The following is an 18,797-nucleotide window of genomic DNA, read 5'->3' as shown; positions in this document are numbered from 1 at the left end:
CACCTCCTGGTAACCCAGCACCTCCAAAACCCTCAAATCTAGACTCCAAACATCCCAGAACAAGATAGTCAGGTTACTTCTAGACCTCCACCCCAGATCACACCTCACTCCTACCCACTTCTCCAAAATGGGCTGGCTCAGGGTGGAGGACAGAGTAAAACTTGCACTGAGCCTAGTCTATAAAATCCGCTACACCTCCCTGACACCAAAGTACATGTCAAACTACTTCCATAACTTAAATGACCGCCATAACCACAACACCAGGGGAAGCTCCACAAACCACGTTAAACCCATATTCCGATCTAACAAAAGTCTTAACTCATTCTCCTTCTATGCCACATCAATATGGAATGCACTCCCAACAGGTGTAAAAGAAAGTGCATCTCCATCCTCCTTCAAAACCGCACTAAAAGAACACCTCCAGGCAACTACAACCCTAGACTAACACCCTCCCCCCTCCACATCCCCGGATTGTAAATAATCAAATGTAAATAATCAAATGTAGAGACTTGTTCTTATGTTTTCTGAACTCACTATGTTCACTGCTCGCTGTACATATCCTACGAAGTCAGACCTACACTGTTTCAATGTCCATTTCTGAGATGATGCAATTGTTGATGACTGAAGTGCTGATATCAACCAAACCTAACACATTGGTGCTTTGTTTTATTTTTTTGCTTAATCCATTCCATAATTGAATCCCACATACGGATATGCTAAAGGTTTTAAGTGTTGTACACACATACACATGTTGTAAATTACATTTCCCTCTAAGGTTATATTTCTCCTCTTTTGGAATTGTTGTACGTTCTTAGGTAGCAGGTTATAGTTGGCTTTGTACATAATTTAAACTGTTTGCAAATGCAACAAATCATTGAATTTCAATATTTGTGTATTTTCTCTATATCCAACATTATTTATTATTCTAATTGATCTTTTTTGTAACACTGTTAGTGAATGAAGCGCACATTTGTAGTTGTTTCCTCTTATTTTTACACAATAACTAAGATATGGTAACATAAGCGAGCAGTACAGAATATGAAGAGATTTTATAACCAGAACATATTTTGCTTTATTCATTATTGACGTGTTTTTTGCTACTTCATGTTGTAGATTTTTTACTTGAGGTTTCTAGTCCATTTGATCATCTATTGTTACACCCAAAATGTTGTTTTCTTTTACCCTTTCAATGTCTACTCCGTCTATTTGTATTTGTGTATGACTTTCTCTTCTACTGTTACCAAATAACATTATTTTAGTTTCACCGAGATTCAAAGATCATCTGCAAATAATACTAACTAGTCCTTTGTAACTTTTCAAATGTTGTTTAAATAAAGATTGAACAATTTTGGTCCGAATATTGATCCCTGAGGTACGCCACAAGATATTTTCAGCTCTGGGGATGTGTGTCCGCCTATCTTCACGTATTGCTTCCTGTTAAGTAGCTTCTTAACCAGTTCAAGACCAACCCTCTGATTCCATACCTTTCAAATGTTGTTGATGAAGATATTGTGATTAATTGTGTCAAATGCTTTTGTTAAATCCATAAACACTGCAACAGCACATTTTTGCTGTCTATTGCAGTGGTAATCTCTTCCGTTATTTTGATTAATGCCATTGATGTTGAGAAGTTGGCTCTGTATCCGTATTGGTTGTCAGTGATGAGTGTTACATTTTTATTTATGAATGTGTCTAATTTGTTGTTAAAACATTTTTTCAATAATTTTAGAAAATTGTGGAATTAGAGAAACAGGTCTGTAGTTTGTAAACTGGTGTTTGTCACCAGTCTTATACATTGGTACGACTTTTGCTATTTTCTTTTTATCTGGGAATTTGCCAGTTTGAAATGATAGGTTGCTGATATATGTTAAAAGTTCTGAAATCTCTTCAACAACCTTTTTTATCGTTTCCATATCAATTCCGTTACAATCAGTTGAGGTCTTGGATTTAAACATTTTTTATTGATTATTTCCTCTTTTGTCACACCTTCCAGGAACATCAAGTGGGGATTTCTGTCTATAGTGTCATTCAAGTCCTCAAATGATTCGGGATCTGGAATCTTTTCCTCCAAGTACTTATTGAAGCTTTTAACTACTTTGTTCATATTGTCATTTTTTGCATTTCCATCTGAGAAGTATTTAGGATAATCCTTCTTAGCACCATTTTTTATGATGGTCTACTGTATTTTGCTTACTCAATATCGGCCCAAAAAAGCCAACAAACCCTCCTGGAAAGAAGGAGGAAATTGCTGTGAAATTACAGTTAACTTCGAGAAGAGAGGGAAAATAAGAAAACCTTGGAAAAAGAGGATTCTCCTTCAGAGCAGTAACACACTGCCCCTCCTCTATGGAGATTAATTTGTCATTTTTTTGAACTAAGTTTATGTAACTGAATTTTTCGCATTTTAATTTAGTCCAATTATGCTGACAATTTGAGTAAAATGTGTGTTTAAAAATTTAGTGTTTTAAAATTCAGTGCAGAAAAACTTGATCGTGTCTCAAAACAAGCCAATGAGATGTCACGTTTGAAGTCACTGACATGGGTCTTGCAAAACAGCATAAAAAAGGCAGTTAATTGGGCTACCAGCATAATAAACATGGATGGTTCCAAACTATAGAAATGTGTGACGCCTTGGTCGCATGATAGCGAAGATTGTGATTCAAGATGCAGAAGGTAGCAGGAGACAGCGTGCAGGTACGAGATATTTAATAAGCAAAGACGAAAACACTAAGGCACATGTGCAGCAAGGTGTGAGCCAAACAAACACTAATGCATTAGGGAATGCACAAAAACCTAGGACTTTGCAGAAACAAACTTACTTGGAAGTCTCAGAAGAGGGAACATCGTTCAACAGCATCCATACGGATAACAATCTCCCAACAAAGACCGAAGCACCAGCTGGACTTAAATAGCAACGACTAAACTCAAAACAGGTGCGCTGGGAGACAAACTGAAGCTGCTTTAGGACACTCAAAAAGGAAGTGGAACCACACAATAAGTGTGCAGGACAGGAACTCAACATTAAACATGGAAAAACACTAACAAACTCAAAATAAGGCACAGCCTGGTGTTACCAGCCGTGACAGAAATGAGTCCAATGGTTAGAATCTTCACTTTTGAGTGACATATGGGTTACTATGGTAACCATAGGAACTACATCACAGCAGCTCTATGCAGACCAGGCATTAGGCAGAATGAGCTAAATAACTTAGTTGTGTAGAAGTCACGATGACTCGCCTGTTGATGGCATCCATATAGTGTCAACAATAAAATGTGTCCTCTTCACTTTCTCCCAGGTGTACACATACTACGATGTAGAACACGTTTAACACATATATTGTTTTGGCGCCGCTGGTGAGAAATTCAACTTTCTCATCCCACAAGGAAAAACATCTGATTAGCTCTACTTTGTAACTAACCCCCACCCTCTCTTGTATGACTGTCGTATGAACTGTGATTAGATATATACCAAACATCTGTGTGAAGTTGGCCCCCACCCCCAACAAACCTCCGTTGAAATAGTCTCATTCGTTTGTGCTGCGTTTGTGCAGTTGAAATGGTTGTTTGTGCTGTTTTCGTTTCTGAGTTAATAAATATTCCTTTATAAGTCACAATCAAAGGTCACCCAGCCCCACATTCTCTAAATTCCGAAGTAAGCCCAAATAGTCTCATTCATTTGTGCTTCTTTGTGCTGGTTTGTGCTGCAAAAAGTTTTGGTCTAACTATTATAGTTTTTAACTTATTAACGTTTTATGTTGTTTTTAATGTTATTAACAAGTCATTAAGTTATAACATATAAACAGTCCTTAACTATGTCAAAACCTCCCCAAACCAGTCCCAATCGTTTGTGCTGGTTTATGCAGTTGAAATGGTTGTTTGTGCTGCTTTCGCTTTTGAGTTATTAAAGATTATTTTATATGTCAATCAAAGGTCACCCTCCCATGTTCTCCAAACTAAGTCCAAATTAAGGCAAAATGTGTTTGTGCTAAGTTTGTGCTGGTTTGTGCAGAAAAATATATTGATTGGCGTGCTTACGTTTTCGAGATATTACAGTTTAAAATTTTCAGAAGTGACGTCATTGTTGAACCTGGCCTTCCCGGGGTTCCTCAAACTAGGCAAAAAAAATCTAAAATTAAGCCAAAATAGTGTAATTTGTTTGTGCTACATTTGTGCTGGTGTGTGCAATTAAAATAATGGATTGTGCTTCCACAGTTTATGAATTATTAGCGATGAACAATTTAGGAAGTGACATCACAAATACACCAGAACTCAGTTTTTTAACAAAACAGTCTAATTTGTGGTCGAAACAATAATTAAATAGTCTCATTTGTTGGTGCTATTTTTTGCCATTGAAACTATTGATTGCGCTGCTATACTTTATGAAATATTAACATTAACAATTTAGAAAGTGATGTCGTGAGTGATTTTCTGTCTTCGAACAGAACATTCTTATTTGTGGTCTAAATCAGTGGTCCTCAACCACCGGGCCGCGGCCCGGAACCGGTCTGTGGATCGATTGGTACCGGGCCGTACAAGAAATTATTATTATTTTTATTTTTTATTTTTTATTAAATCTACATAAAAAACACAAAATACACTTACAATTAGTGCACTAACCCAAAAAACCACCCTCCCCCATTTACACTCATTCACACTCATTTGCACAAAAAGGTTGTTTCTTTCTGTTATTAATATTTCTGGTTCCTACATTATATATCAATATAGATCAATACAGTCTGCAGGGATACAGTCCGTAAGCACACATGATTGTATTTCTTTATGACAAAAAAAATAAATAAAAAAAGTTTTTCGAGGGCAGGGTGACCAATTTCACACAGGTATTCCGAACTTGTCCAACCAATCTACAAGACAAAATTAAATATGATTGGATTTTGTTTCTGACAACATATTAATTCCGTTTTCATTCGTCGACACTTGTTTACTAAGGGGAAGAGTGTGTGTGTCTGTGTGTGTGTGGACTTGCCTGACTTAGTGGAGGGAGAAAAATGAGGGAAGATGATACTAGTGTATCGTGTCTCTTTTTCAGCGGATTTTTCCGCTACTGACGCTAATTTTTTCAACTTCTAATATATTAATTTTGTGAGAAAATTAAAATGCACTCTCAACTTCAAAATATTTCATTTGAGGGGGACAGTGTTTCCCACACATTCAATTATTTGTGGCGGCCCGCCACGAAAGAATTACATCCGCCACAAATGGATTTTTCGGCTTTTGACTCGCTCGACCGCTCATAAAAGCAATGGGACTGTCTGTAAATGTTGCTTGTAGTTACACCTCTGGTGCAGTAGGTGGCGGTAGCCTACTATGCATTGTAACTCCACCAATAGCACTTAATTCACCTGGTAGGCCAGAAGAAGAAGAAGGAGAAGAAGAAGAAGAGGGACGGATGGACGGACGGGATCAAAATACTCGCCGGCTACTTTTCATAATGATGGCGCTTCCTACGTTTCTACCTCAAACGTCCAAAAGCTGCTGAAAGCCTTGATCCAGGATGCCATGGGGAAAAAAACTTAAATGGTGCCTTTTTGCGATAGTTAGCAGCTTGGTGGCTCATAGCCGGCTAGCTAACGTTTGCTAGCGTGGTAGCATTGCTTCATTTTTACAGGTGTTATAGGTTATAGCTGCATCGCTCGCGGCTCGTCATATATTTAACGTTAATCCGCGATTTCACCGAGCGTTTCACCGACGAGCTAACGTGTCCAGGTTATAGCCCTGTTGTCAATAAACACACATGGACTGAAGCTAAATTGTCCACTGTCCACTGCAGCATGTGAATGCAATTAAAAGAATAAAATCTGAGCCAACCAGCTGTTAAAATGTTGTCCAGGTTAATGTTTTGGCCATTAAAGGCCCTTCATTTCAAGATTTCAACTGTGATCGGGCTTTAAACAGGTGGCTGACCTGTTCAGATGGGTGTAACTGCTACTGGTCAAATAATGTGAAATAGCATTTAATTTTACATGTATGCAATGCCATTTAAATGTAATTATAGATAATAATAATAATAATAATAATAATTACTGTGTAGTGTTGTAAATAGTCAACGGGAAGAATTTTAGTAAGATATAAGCCATGAGCACTACACAGCCAGAAAAAAACCTAGGCAGGACAAGTAAAAATATTGGGGCAAGTAGATTTGAGAAGTCAGGCAAGTAGAAAAAAACCTTAACGTTGAACCCTGCATGTGTTGAGCTGCTGCCGCTGAAGGTTAGACGGCACAGTACATAGAGCGCTTCTGCTCGTTAGTAATAAATTCTAATGTTGGATGTTCACTCCTTCACACAGATGAGTATAGAAAAATATTTTCAACGGCCGAAAAGGGCTCGACTTGGAGAGGAGGTAGGCCTACAGTCCGGACCACAGGTGCGACCTGTTCAGCAGCAGCAGGAGGAGGAGGAGGAGGTTGACTGACTGTGGCAGGACACTTCTGCCTCTGTTTCACTTCATGTTGCTGGTAAATAATATGGTTGTAGTAGTAGGCTAAAGTTGAATTATTTAGTATTCACTAATTAAAGGGGCAGAGCTTTAAGAGACATTTTAGCTTTTATATTTTATAAGATATATTTTTTGTAAGAACCACAATTAATAAATATATTTCAGTGAATCACTAATTGTTCAAATCTGTATATAAATATGTACATAAAATGTTGTAATTATATTCCAACTCCGCGTGCTTCTTGGTCATCGGCGCTTCCGCCGCCGCCACCGCCCCCCGCCCCCCGACCACACCAACACAAATAGATGCCTGTCCTGTGGGAAACACTGGGGGAAAACATTGATTTGAGGGTGCTCTGACCCCTTTTGACCCTACGTAGAGCTGGCTTTGGATCATAAAAAGGGATCCAAGCACAAACTGCACATGACATGGCCTGTAGCATATAGTGCTGCGTCAGCCAGCACCCGCCCATATCACGTGACTTCAAACTTGACATCTCATTGGCTGGTTCTGAGACAGGATCGATTGCTTCAATCTCGATTTACCGGAAATGAGTCTTGCATTGTGAAGCAACCAATTTTTTTCCACTGAATTTTTCTCTCATGAACTTTTTTTATAATATTTTTTATTACTGAACTTTAAAACACAAAATGTTAAACCCTGTTTTTCAACCAATGGAATTTTATACACTGAATTTGAAAACACTGATCAATTATTGCATGCGCATTTTACTACCAAATGTTTTTTCACTAAAATTGTCAGCATAATTTAATGTAAAAAAAACATTCAAATGCAAAAAATGCAGTTACATCAATTCAGTGTCAATAAAAGCTTTCATTATAAAGACACACATTAACCTCAATTAATTCTCTCTTCTTCACATAAAGTATTTGCTTTGAATGGGTGTACTCCGCCTTCCGCCCGAATGCAGCTGAGATAGGCTCCAGCACCCCCCACGACCCCAAAAGGGACAAGCGGTAGAAAATGGATGGATGGATGGATGGGTGTTCACTTCCTCTGGTGGGGTGCATGCCAAAAACATTTGCGGGCAGCAAGGTTAATACATGTTTTAATTAATTTTGTAATTATTGTAGCAACATGGTTGTTAACATTTTTGAGAGAACCAAAGCGACTTTCGTGTGTGCGCACACGTTGACGTGAACAGCTTTCCTTATTCTTGCGTTGTTTTCATAAGGAGATTGTTATTAATCCATTACGAACGTGTTGGGTTTGTTTTATACACATTATCGTGTCTTCAAAGTGTATATTATTTTACTAAAATAGTGACTTTTGCCGAGGCTAGAACCAAGTATTCATGTTTACATTGTTTCTAATGGGGAACTCCGCTTCACTATACAAACTTTTTGATTTACACACCATGTTCAAGAACCAATTAAATCGCAAGATTTAATTGATTCCTACTCTTAAAAAACAACATAGTTCATACAAAAGGCACATATTGAAAGATCTGGCACGGCAAATAACTGGATTGTACATTGTACAAAAAACACAAGATACATAATTTTTTACAAGTTGTAACTTACTCTTCTGTGGTGAAAATGTATCCAATGACATTCCTGCAAAGGCTGAGAGTAGCTCCCACGAAACAGGCCATTATGACTGTAATGGGGGAGAGACATAGTTTCTAAAATAAAAAAAAGGTTTGCTGAGGTGGAAGGAATGTGGTATGTAGATTAACAACAAAACAATTTTATTAACATTACGCAGTGTCTTAGTAGTTATCATGTTGTCAAAAGATTCTCTAGGTGGTGTTTGCATGTTCTTCCCTTAGGCTTTTCTACCAAAAGTTCAGAAATCTTAAATTCCTGGAACCTTTATTTACAGGAACTATAAATTCCTGTAGAAGTTTATGGTTTGTATTTCCACCGTATTTCAAAGTTCTGGGTAGTTTATATAAATCAGTCTGATGACGTATGGAGGAGTAGTACAGCAATTATATTTTAAATAATACAATGTAAATAATTAGATGTGATTATGTCATATCTCTTTCTATTCTTTTCAATTCTATGCTCTGAGAGTTTAGTATAACTGCAAATTGTAAGACTTTAAACGTTTCTACTATTGAGGTACCATTATTCTTTTAAAACAAGTGTCTTACGTGTAAATATGTCTCTTACATGCACAGATGATAGGAACTTTGCAAGACAGCTGGGCCTGCTCAATGTTTCCTGCACCAAGAGCATTCCCCACTCGTACACTGGCAGCAGCAGAAAATCCAAGTGGGAACTGCAAGTATAATAAAGATGTCGGTGCTTCGGAGTCATTTAGGATTCGGTGAACGAGAATCATTGACTATAGATCAGATAAAGTAGAGTTACCATAAAAATTACAGTTTCCAGCTGATATATTATAGCTTGAGCTCCGAGCTCTGCCTCACTAATTAAGCCAGCAAGGATCCCTCCCACTTCAAACATCCACCACTCAAGACAAAGCATGAGCATGCTCGGTATGGCCAGTTTGACAAAGGGCCCCCACTCTTGAAGACAGTCCAGTGACCAACCTGTGGATCAAAGAAGGTTTTTAAAAACACAGCATATCTTCTCATGCAGTTTAGTACAGTGGTACCTCGAGATACGAGCGCCCCATCTTAAGAGTCTTTTGGCCCGAGCTGCTAATTGTTAGGCTTTAGGTAAGGAGCAACAATTCAGGTTAAGAGCATCCCCACCCCTGGTTGGAACGGAATAAATAGATTCATTTCAATAGGCAACGCAAAACACACAAAAGTATTTCTAGGTACAAGCTGCATTATAGAACCAATAGACGTGTATACCAAGGTACCACTGAATTTGAATGTACTGTATGTTCAATTTCAGCAATGTAATGAGTGAACACTATAATATCGCAAATAAACTGATCAATTAAGTTGGGAATTACAATCTATTTAAACGAAAAAGCGATAATTGCAGCCGTGGTCTAAACTCAAGTGTGGAGGGGGACGTGGTTGGCGCGCTTGCTGCAGGAGCGGTGTGTGCCAGGACGGGCTCGAAACACAGCTGACAGGTGATTAGATTGCCCAGCTGGGACTGATTATCTAATCACCTGTTATTCTTATCAGTAGCGGCCGGGGCCAGGAGTGGGAGAAGTGGATGGAGAAAGACACACACGCTGGAAAGCGGAACAGAGGAGAGTGGAGTAGAGCAACAGGAGAGACAGAGGGCTGAAAAGCCGAGTAGCATTCTGGTGTGTGGACACAATAAAACTTGGTTAAACCCTGACTTCCGGGCTCGTGTGACGTTTACTGGTGATCAGAAGAATCCACCCGAAGGCAACTCCTACATCTGGCACCCAACGAACTGCTTACCAAAAATGACAACGCCCAACCCGCTAGCAGCGTTGGGGCAGGTCTTAGCGGAGGTGGCAGCGGCCAGCAAGCAACAGATGGAGGCGTTCCGACTCCAGGTGGCCCAGCAGAGCCAGATCCTGCAATCACTGGCAGATCGAGTCGGAGCAGCGACACCTACATCAGCGGCGCCAACATCAGCGGCCGTGGCCATCCACCAAATGACTGAGTCGGAGGATCCCAGGCATTCTTGGACATTTTCGAGGCCACGGCAGTGGCATGCGCTTGGCCGGAAGAGGAATGGGGAGTGCGGCTGCTGCCGCTGCTGGCGGGGGAGGCGCAGCGAGCAGCACTCAACCTACCGCCGTCTTCCCGGGTGAGGTTCTGACACCTGAGGCGGGCGGTGCTGGACCGGACAGGGTGCTCCAGCGAGAATGACAGGCGCTATGTCTGGGCCTAGAAGATCGGTCTTTCGTGCTGGGACAACAGTTGCGGGACGCGACAACGCGTTGGTTGCAGCCAAGGTAGGCCGACGGCAGAGTGATCCTGCTGGAGCAATTCCTGGAGGCGATCCCGGCGCGGACATCGGCCTGGGTCCGCTACCACCGCCCTCAAGACCTGGCAGCAGCGGTGGCGTTGGCGGAGGACCATCTGGCAGTGCACTGCGAGACGCAGAAGGGGGAGAGGGCCACGGACGCGGCTGAACATCCAGTGCCGGCGATGCGCAGGCTGCGCGCACCGCAGGCCGAGGCGGGCCCGCCGGTCCCACGGCCCCGGACCAGTACCTTTCCTTTTCCTTCTGGCCCACAGGTCCCGGCCGCTACGGATGCTGCGTTTCCCCCGCAAACAGCTCCTCGAACGCCTGGGCAGGCGTGCTGGAGGTGTGGACAGCCCGGTCACGTGCGGCGGGAATGCCCGCTCATGGAGGTGGGGCAGATGATCTGGGTTGTCCGGCGCCCGCCCCCCCGGGCCGGGAGAGGCGTACTGTGTACCGGTAAGGATACAAGGGAGTATGCACCGGGTGATGGTGGATTCGAGCTGTGAGCAGTCCATGATCCTCCAGAACCGGGTTCGACCCGTGGTTTTGAGGAAGGCCGCACTTGTGAGAATTATATGTGTGCATGGGGATATTCATGAGTACTCTATAGTGAACGGGAAAAAAAAAAATTGAGTGTTAAGGTGACTGTAAGTTCGCACCTGACGCACCCCTTAATCTTGGGGACCAATTGGGCGTGGTTCGGCGAGTTGGTGAAGCAGAGCGCAGGGGTGCGTGCGTTCACGGCTGGTAGAGAAATGGAGTATCTGCGCTGTTCTCAGTGGTGACGCGAGGTCATCCGACGCTGCCGAGGGGGAGGGGGCACCCCCCGGCTCCCCAGTGGCACCCCATGGATGATTTCCCACTTGAGCAGTCTCGTGATGATACTCTACACTCAGCCAGGGACCAAGTGATATCCATCGATGGTCAGCTGATGCGCCCGGGAATAGCGCGGATATTCCCTCACTTTGCATTAATCAGGGACAGATTATACAGAGTGAGTCGTGACACACAGACGGGAGAGGAAATCACCTAAAGCTGTAGAGAAATGGTTTTCCAGGCAGCACACTTTAACCCCATGGCCGGACACATGGGGTATGATAAAACACTCAACCGGGTAATGGTCTGGTTCTATTGGTCCGGACCGGCAGCTATTCAATCCAGCGGCCAACCCCAGGGCTCCTTTGCGCCTATTACCACTCATGGAGGTCCCGTTTGAGCGGGTTGGCATGGACCTCGTCGGACCATTTCACCTGAGCACCCGGGGATATCGTTTTGCGCTAGTCCTGGTGGATTACACAACTCGCTATCCCGAAGCAGTGCCGCTGCGGTCCATCTCTGCAAAGAGTGTGGCGCAAGTGCTGTTTCAGGTCATCTCCCGAGTCGGAATCCCGAAAGAGATTCTGACTTACCAGGGCACGTCCTTTATGTCACGCACGGTGACAGAGCTGTACGGATTATTGGGGATCAAATCAATTCGGAGCAGCGTCTACCAACCGCAGACCGACGGGCTGGTCGAGCGGCTGAATAGGACGTTGAAATCCATGATCCGTAAGTTCGGGCACGAGGACAAACCAAATTGGGATAAATGGTTGGATCCCCTGTTATTTGCAGTGTGGGAGGTTCCCCAGGACTCCACAGGGTTTTCCCCCTTTGAGTTGTTGTTGGACAGGAAGCCGCACGGGGTTCTGGACCTTGTTAAAGAAAGCTGGGAAGAAGGTCCAAGCCCCAGCAAAAATGAAATTCAATACGCCATGGACCTGAGAGCAAAACTCCACACATTGGGGCACTTTTCACGTGAGAATTTGCTCCGGGCCCAGGAACGTCAGCAACGCCTGTAAGGGAACACAACTCAGACAATTTTCACCGGGAGATAAAGTCCTTGTATTACTCCCAACATCCAGCTCCAAATTACTCGCCAATTGGCAAGCGCCCTTCATGGTCACACGACGAGTGAGTGATGTTGATTATGAGGTCAAGCGTTCTGACCGGGGCGGAGCAACACAGATTTACCACCTCAACCTCCTGAAAGTATGGAGGGAGGCGGAGCCTGTCTCCATGGTGACGGCAAAAGAGGAGAGCGAAAAGCTGGGTCCGGAGGTCCCCTGCGCCGCCCCCCCCCCTCTCCTCTGTGATAATCAGCTCACGCCGTCCCAGAGAGCGGACGTCGCCAGGCTGCAGCAGCGCTTTGTTGATGTGTTCTCCCCTCGGCCTGGCCGCACGAGCCTCATTCAGCATCACATAGAGACCAGCCGGGCGTGACGGTGTGGTCTCGGCCCTATAGGCTACCCAAACACAAGCGCAAAGTGGTTCGGGAGGAATTAAGAACTATGCTGGAATTGGGAGTGATAGAAGAGTCACACAGTTCTTGGTGCAGCCCCATAGTTCTGGTAGGGAAGAAAGATGCGTCTGTGTGGTTCTGTGTGGATTACCGCAAGGTAAACGAAGTGCCACAATTTGATGCTTACCCAATACCCCGGGTCGACAAGCTCCTGGATCGGCTGGGCACTGCTCGTTTTTTCACGACACTGGATTTACCCAAGAACTACTGTCAGATTCCCTTGTCTCCAGAGTTCAAGGAAAAAACTGCGTTCTCCACTCCGGAAGGATTATACCAAATTTGTGACACCTCCGTTCGGCTTGTTCGGTGTGCCCGCCACATTTCAGCGTATGCGGCCGCCTACCTGGATGACATCATCATCCAGAGTGGCAGTTGGGCGGAGCATATGTGGAGTGTGGGGGCGGTGCTTGAGTCCCTGAAGCAGGCGGGGCTCACCACCAACCCGGCGAAGTGCGCGGTTGGCCGGAGGGAGGTACAGTATCTGGGGTACCACTTGGGAGGAGGGCAGGTGTGCCCGCTGTGAAGAAGACGGCAGGGAAACGATGACGTCGTTAGCAGTCAGCATGTCAAATGACAGCTTAGTGTGTAAGTGCGGTGTGTAATTAAACCAAAGAGATGTAGTGTGACTAAGTGTGAGACTTATCTGAGCGTGGTTGCTAGAGGGTGTTGAGGGTGCGTGTTGAGATCCAGGTGGAAGTCCAATAAGGTCAAGGCAGGCACGAGCGTCGGAGGACAGGCGGATGGTCGAGGACAGGAGCGTGGCATCGTGGTCGGTGGGCAGGCGTGAGGTCGAAGTCCAGGAAGGCAAGGGAAAATCCACAGGAAGTCCAAGGTGATGAGACACACAACTCGAAAACAAGGAAGGATGACGGGGAATGTACTGGGTACGAGAAGCTACGTTCTGGCGTCGGATCTCAGGTTGCGCTGGCTTTTGAAGGCTGATCGCTCATCACGGGCAGGTGTGTAGATTGCAGATTGTCTGCAGGTGCGAGGAGGTGCGCCTGCAGCGGAGAGAGAGCACTTGTGGGCGTGGCACAGCAGAAGGAGAAGCAGCAGGAGTTAACACCCGCAAGTAGATAAAACAGCAGCAATTGCGGCCTGTACGACTCCCAAGACGGAAAAAGAGGTGAGGTAGTTTTTAGGGCTGGCGGGTTGCTACCGGAGGTTTAACCCCCGGTTTGCGGACCTGACCAGCCCACTAACTGACCTCACCCGAAAGGGTGCTCCAGAACTGGTCCGGTGGACGGAGCAGTGCCAGCAGGCATTTGAGAAGGTTAAAAAGTCCCTCTGCGAGGAGCCCGTCCTGCACATGGGTTATATGGGTTATACTTGTATAGCGCTTTTCTACCTTCAAGGCACTCAAAGCGCTTTGACAGTATTACCACATTCACCCATTCACACACAAATTCACACACTGATGGCGGGAGCTGCCATGCAAGGCGCTAACCAGCAGCCATCAGGAGCAAGGGGTGAAGTGTCTTGCCCAAGGACACAACGGACGTGACTAGGATGGTAGAAGGTGGGGATTGAACCCCAGTAACCAGCAACACTCCGATTGCTGGCACGGCCACTCTACCAACTTCGCCACGCCATGCCTGATTTTTCCCTCCCGTTCTGTTTGCAGGCTGACGTGTCGGGCAGAGGGCTAGAAGATGTTTTGTCCCAGCAGGCGGGGGGCGTTGACCGCCCTGTGCTGTACATCAGCAGAAAACTGTCGGACCGGGAGGCGAAGTACAGCACAGTGGAGAGGGAGTGCCTCGCCATCCGGTGGGCGGTCAGTGCCCTCCGGTACTACCTGCTGGGGCACTCGTTCAGCCTCTGCTCGGACCAGAAACCCCTCTAGTGGCTCCACCGCATGAAGGATGCCAACGCGCGGACCACCCGTTGGTTTCTAGCTTTACAATCCTATAACTTCAGAGTGATCCACAGGCCTGGGGCGCAGATGGCCGTGGCTGACTTCCTCAAACGCTCCCATACGAGGGGTAGGGAGTGGGGGGGGAGGCTTAGCCGTTCGGCTTCCCGGCCTAAGTCTGGCGGTGGAGTTATGTCGAGGGGGGCATGGTCGGCGCGTTTGCTGCAGGAGCGGGGTGTGCCAGGACCGGCTTCGAAACACAGCTGACAGGTGATTAGATTGCCCAGCTGGGACTGAATATCTAATCACCTGTTGTTCTTATCAGTAGTAGCCGGGGCCAGGAGTTTGAGGGGTTGTTGGAGAAAGACACACGCGCTGGAGAGCGGAGCAGAGGAGAGTGGAGTAGAGCAACAGGAGAGACGGAGGGCTGAAAAGCCGAGTGGCATCCTGGTGTGTGGACACAATAAAACTTGGTTAAACCCTGACTTCCGGGCTCGTGTGACGTTTACTGGTGATCGGAAGAATCCACCCGAAGGCACCTCCTACATTAAGTTACCTGGGGGCCGCTGGAAGCAGAGTCTAGGTGAGGACCAGCCTCAAGAAAAGCTTTGTTAAAAAAGTTCCAATCCGCTCAAAATGTCTTTATTTTTAATCTTTAACACAAAATAAGATGAAAAAATAAACAAATTAAGAATTAATATAAATATAGTATTATTATTATAAAGATTATGATTATTATTAGTAATATAATATTATAATGATAAAATATAATATATATTGCTGATGGACAGGTGTCGCTGTCATGATCTGTCCACACCAGATTATGCCTTATTTTGTGTATGTTAGGGTTTTTCCTTGTTTAATGTTGAGTTCCTGTCCTGTGCACTTATTTTGTAGTTCACTTCCGTTTTGAGTGTCCTGCAGCAGCTTTCCTTTGTCTCCCAGCACACCTGTTTTGAGTTTAGTCTTCTCTATTTAAGTGGTTAATTGGTGCTGCATTCTCGGTTTGGAGATTATTGTATGAATGTATGCTGTTGAACAATGTTTGCTGGTTTGAGGTTTCCAAGTAAGTTAGTTCCTGCGTCTTCCGAGGGTTCTTGTGTGCATTCCCAAATGCACTAGTGTCTTTTTGGTGTACACCTCACAAGTGCTTTAGTGTTTTGGTCTTTGTTTGTATTAAATGCCTTGTACTCTCACGCTGTCTCCAGCTACCTTCTGCATCTGGGATCACAAATCATTGCTATCATGTGACCCCAGCATGACAGTCGCTTTGTGACTGCAGACTACATTATGCTACATTGAGTTACTTGTTTTTCTTTTATCTCGTCGCATCACTTTGAATTATTTTGTCAGAAAGAGACATAAATATGTATAATGTCCCGCTGGGCTGCAACTTTAAAAAACTACTTTTTTGGGGAAGTGTTGTGAACATAGCAGGTTGGGACACATGTCTGTGTGTGCTCAATAGAAACGAGGCCGCAAGCCAGTTCCAGAAGAAAATTCTCTCAGGCAGCACTGCTGTGACTTTGACTCATTGAGAAATGTATTTCTGCTTGCATCAAACCCGGTCGATGTACCGACCCCGAGAGCTACATCATATACCCCACCATAATTGGAAATGGCACGTTGTGTAAATCAAAAATAAAAACAGAAAACAATGATTTGCAAATTCTTTTCAACCTATATTCAATTGAATACACTGCAAAGACAAAATAATTAACGCTCAAACGTCTCTCCCGGATCGGGGGAAGGCGCTGGAGGGCCGACAACCCGCATCACCTGTCCCACCCCCATCAGTGGGTACTCCCGCCGCACGAGACCGGGCTGTCCGCATTTTCCTTGACATAACTTAATAAGCATGTCAGAAACAAAAATACCGTAGCATACAATAATAATTATTATTTAGGCCTCACAAAGTATTTATATATTTTTTCTGATAATTATCTTTACAAGTTCAGAGTGAGTAAAAGGGTAACTGACCTTCCCATGTCGCTTTGTGCAAACCTCTCCAGCAAATGTAAACAAATAAGACCACGGCCAACACGTACTGTGAGATTGCGTTGGCTGCTGCGGATCCACTTAAACAAAAAAAAGAAACATAGGTAAAAACTCTAAAAGGCTTTTGTATGAGATAACGTACTCTAAGTCTGACATGTGCCGTTAAACTACAACCGTTTTAAATAGTAAAGTACCATTGATAGTGGTAAAATTACCTTCTGCATTTGACCCATCTTCTAATTCCACCCCCTGGGAGGTGAGGGGAGCGGTGAGCAACATCGGTGGCTGCGTTTGGGAATCATTTTGGTGATTTAACCCCCAATTCCAACTCTTGACGCTGGGTTCCAAGCAGGGAGGTAAAGGGTCCAATTTTTATAGTCTTTGGTATGACTCGGCCGGGGTTTGAACTCACCATCTACCGATCTCAGGGCGGACACTCTAACCACAAGGCCACTGAGCACCTTTTGAACAACTGAACAATTACAAGTAACGTCATGCAATCTCTACCAAGTGGTCACAGAAAAAAAGCAGCGTAGCTATGCAAACTTTATTTCAACACTATAATGTAATTTGAGCTGTGCAAAAGAGAACACATCATTGCAATATTTATTTTCATATCAGTAGATATGGATATGTATAACGATATCAATGAAATCACTATTTTGTCATGCATGAATGTTACATCACTAATAAGTGACATGTGAAGACATTGCTAGGTTTTTTTTTTATTCAAATGTGTATTTAATATTTACACACAGTGCTAATATTATTTTACAATTGTAGATTTTCTTACAAATCTATATGTTTAATATGTATGTTGTTATTACAATTAATGTTATTGTTGTGTAAGTTACATGCACACGGCTGGAGAATCAGAGTGTTAATTAAGGCGGTCACAAGGCCACCAGTTCAGTGGCCTTGTGGTTAGTGTCCGCCCTGAGACTGGAAGGTCATGAGTTCAAAACCTGGCCGAGTCATACCAAAGACTATAAAAATGGGACCCATTGCCCATTTGCCCATTGGAATTGGGGGTTAAATCACCAAATGATTCCTGAGCATGGCACATGCTGCTGCTCACTGCTCCCCTCACCTCCCAGGGGGTGAACATGGGGATGGGTCAAATGCAGAGGACACATTTAACCACACCCAGTGTGTGTGTACGATCCATGGGATTTTAACTTTAACATTAATGTTCATGCACAAAATAGTGTGAACAGTAATTTGCATTGCACAATATACAACATTATCTCATGTTTTGAGCCTTATATAACGACAGAATATGGATTTATTGACTTACTTTAGTGTTGGTTTCATTTTGTCGAGTTTGCGCCTTTTTAAAACAAGCTTCAGATAAGCATGGTCTGATTTTAATATAACGTACACATCCTTGTACATCACTATATTGATGCACAGGTATACATTACTTTAAAAAAAAGTTAGGGATATGTGGCTTTAAGTTGTAATTTTAGGATGAACCTACAACGTATGGAGGGTCATATGGGACAACATTAAGCAAATATATATTTAAATAATCAATTACATGTGCCATTAATTAATAATAATTGGGATTAAATAAATACATGTGACATTAATTTATTTGATTTAAAAGTAATTTTAATTATAACAATTATTCAATTAATTATTTTAATATTTAGATTAAGTTTTCAATATTTAATTATTGATGTCATTATTTTGTGATTTACTAACATGTGTGTCAGTGCTTTATGAATGTATCTGTCAAAGTCAGTGGGCTGGGCTAATGAAATCTAATCCAATGATTGCTTTGATCAGAAGCTTAGAACTTTGGACATTTTTCGAAACATGGCAGCTAAGGGGGATATACTCATACTTTTTGGGGGAGTTGGTGCTTGTGGAGAACGTGGAAGCAATACCTGCTGACCTCGCGAATGTAGCAGTTAAAGTAGAGGAATTCATTAAAGTGGATCTGAATCAGACAATTAGAATTGCTGGGTAACCAATCACACTTTGACGGCTTAGAGAAAACAATTTCATGAAGTGTTGACACATCAAATCATGAAACAATTATGTAAATCATGAAATCAATAATTAATTTCATGATTATTTCAATATTGGATAAAATACGATATTTTTATGTTCAATGAATTCATTACACAGTTATTTACATTTTTGATTACAATTATAATTATCCATATCCATCCATTTTCTACCGCATGGGTGGCTGGAGCCTATCCCTGCTGCATTCAGGCGGAAGGCAGGGTACACCCTGGACAAGTCACCACCTCATCACAGGGCCAACACAGATAGACAGACAACATTCACATTCACACACGA

General features: G+C 43.5%; 1 protein-coding gene across 2 annotated transcripts in view; it reads right to left on the bottom strand.

Annotated features, from left to right (window-relative positions):
* The window catches only part of LOC133617227 (multidrug and toxin extrusion protein 1-like), a 101,032-nt gene that overhangs the window by 10,854 nt on the left and 71,381 nt on the right, over positions 1 to 18,797 (bottom strand). For both annotated transcript variants that reach the window (XM_061977085.2, XM_061977086.2), the window contains 4 exons: positions 16,467 to 16,564; positions 8,797 to 8,978; positions 8,596 to 8,704; positions 8,002 to 8,077 (listed from right to left, as the gene is read on the bottom strand). In XM_061977085.2, the coding sequence (XP_061833069.1) occupies positions 8,002 to 8,077; positions 8,596 to 8,704; positions 8,797 to 8,978; positions 16,467 to 16,564 (465 nt within the window). The remainder of the gene's footprint in view (positions 1 to 8,001; positions 8,078 to 8,595; positions 8,705 to 8,796; positions 8,979 to 16,466; positions 16,565 to 18,797) is intronic.

This window comes from Nerophis lumbriciformis, linkage group LG16 (genome assembly GCF_033978685.3).
Source record: "Nerophis lumbriciformis linkage group LG16, RoL_Nlum_v2.1, whole genome shotgun sequence".
In the NCBI taxonomy this organism is placed as follows: Eukaryota; Metazoa; Chordata; class Actinopteri; order Syngnathiformes; family Syngnathidae; genus Nerophis; species Nerophis lumbriciformis.
This window is presented reverse-complemented; position numbering and strand designations above follow the sequence as displayed.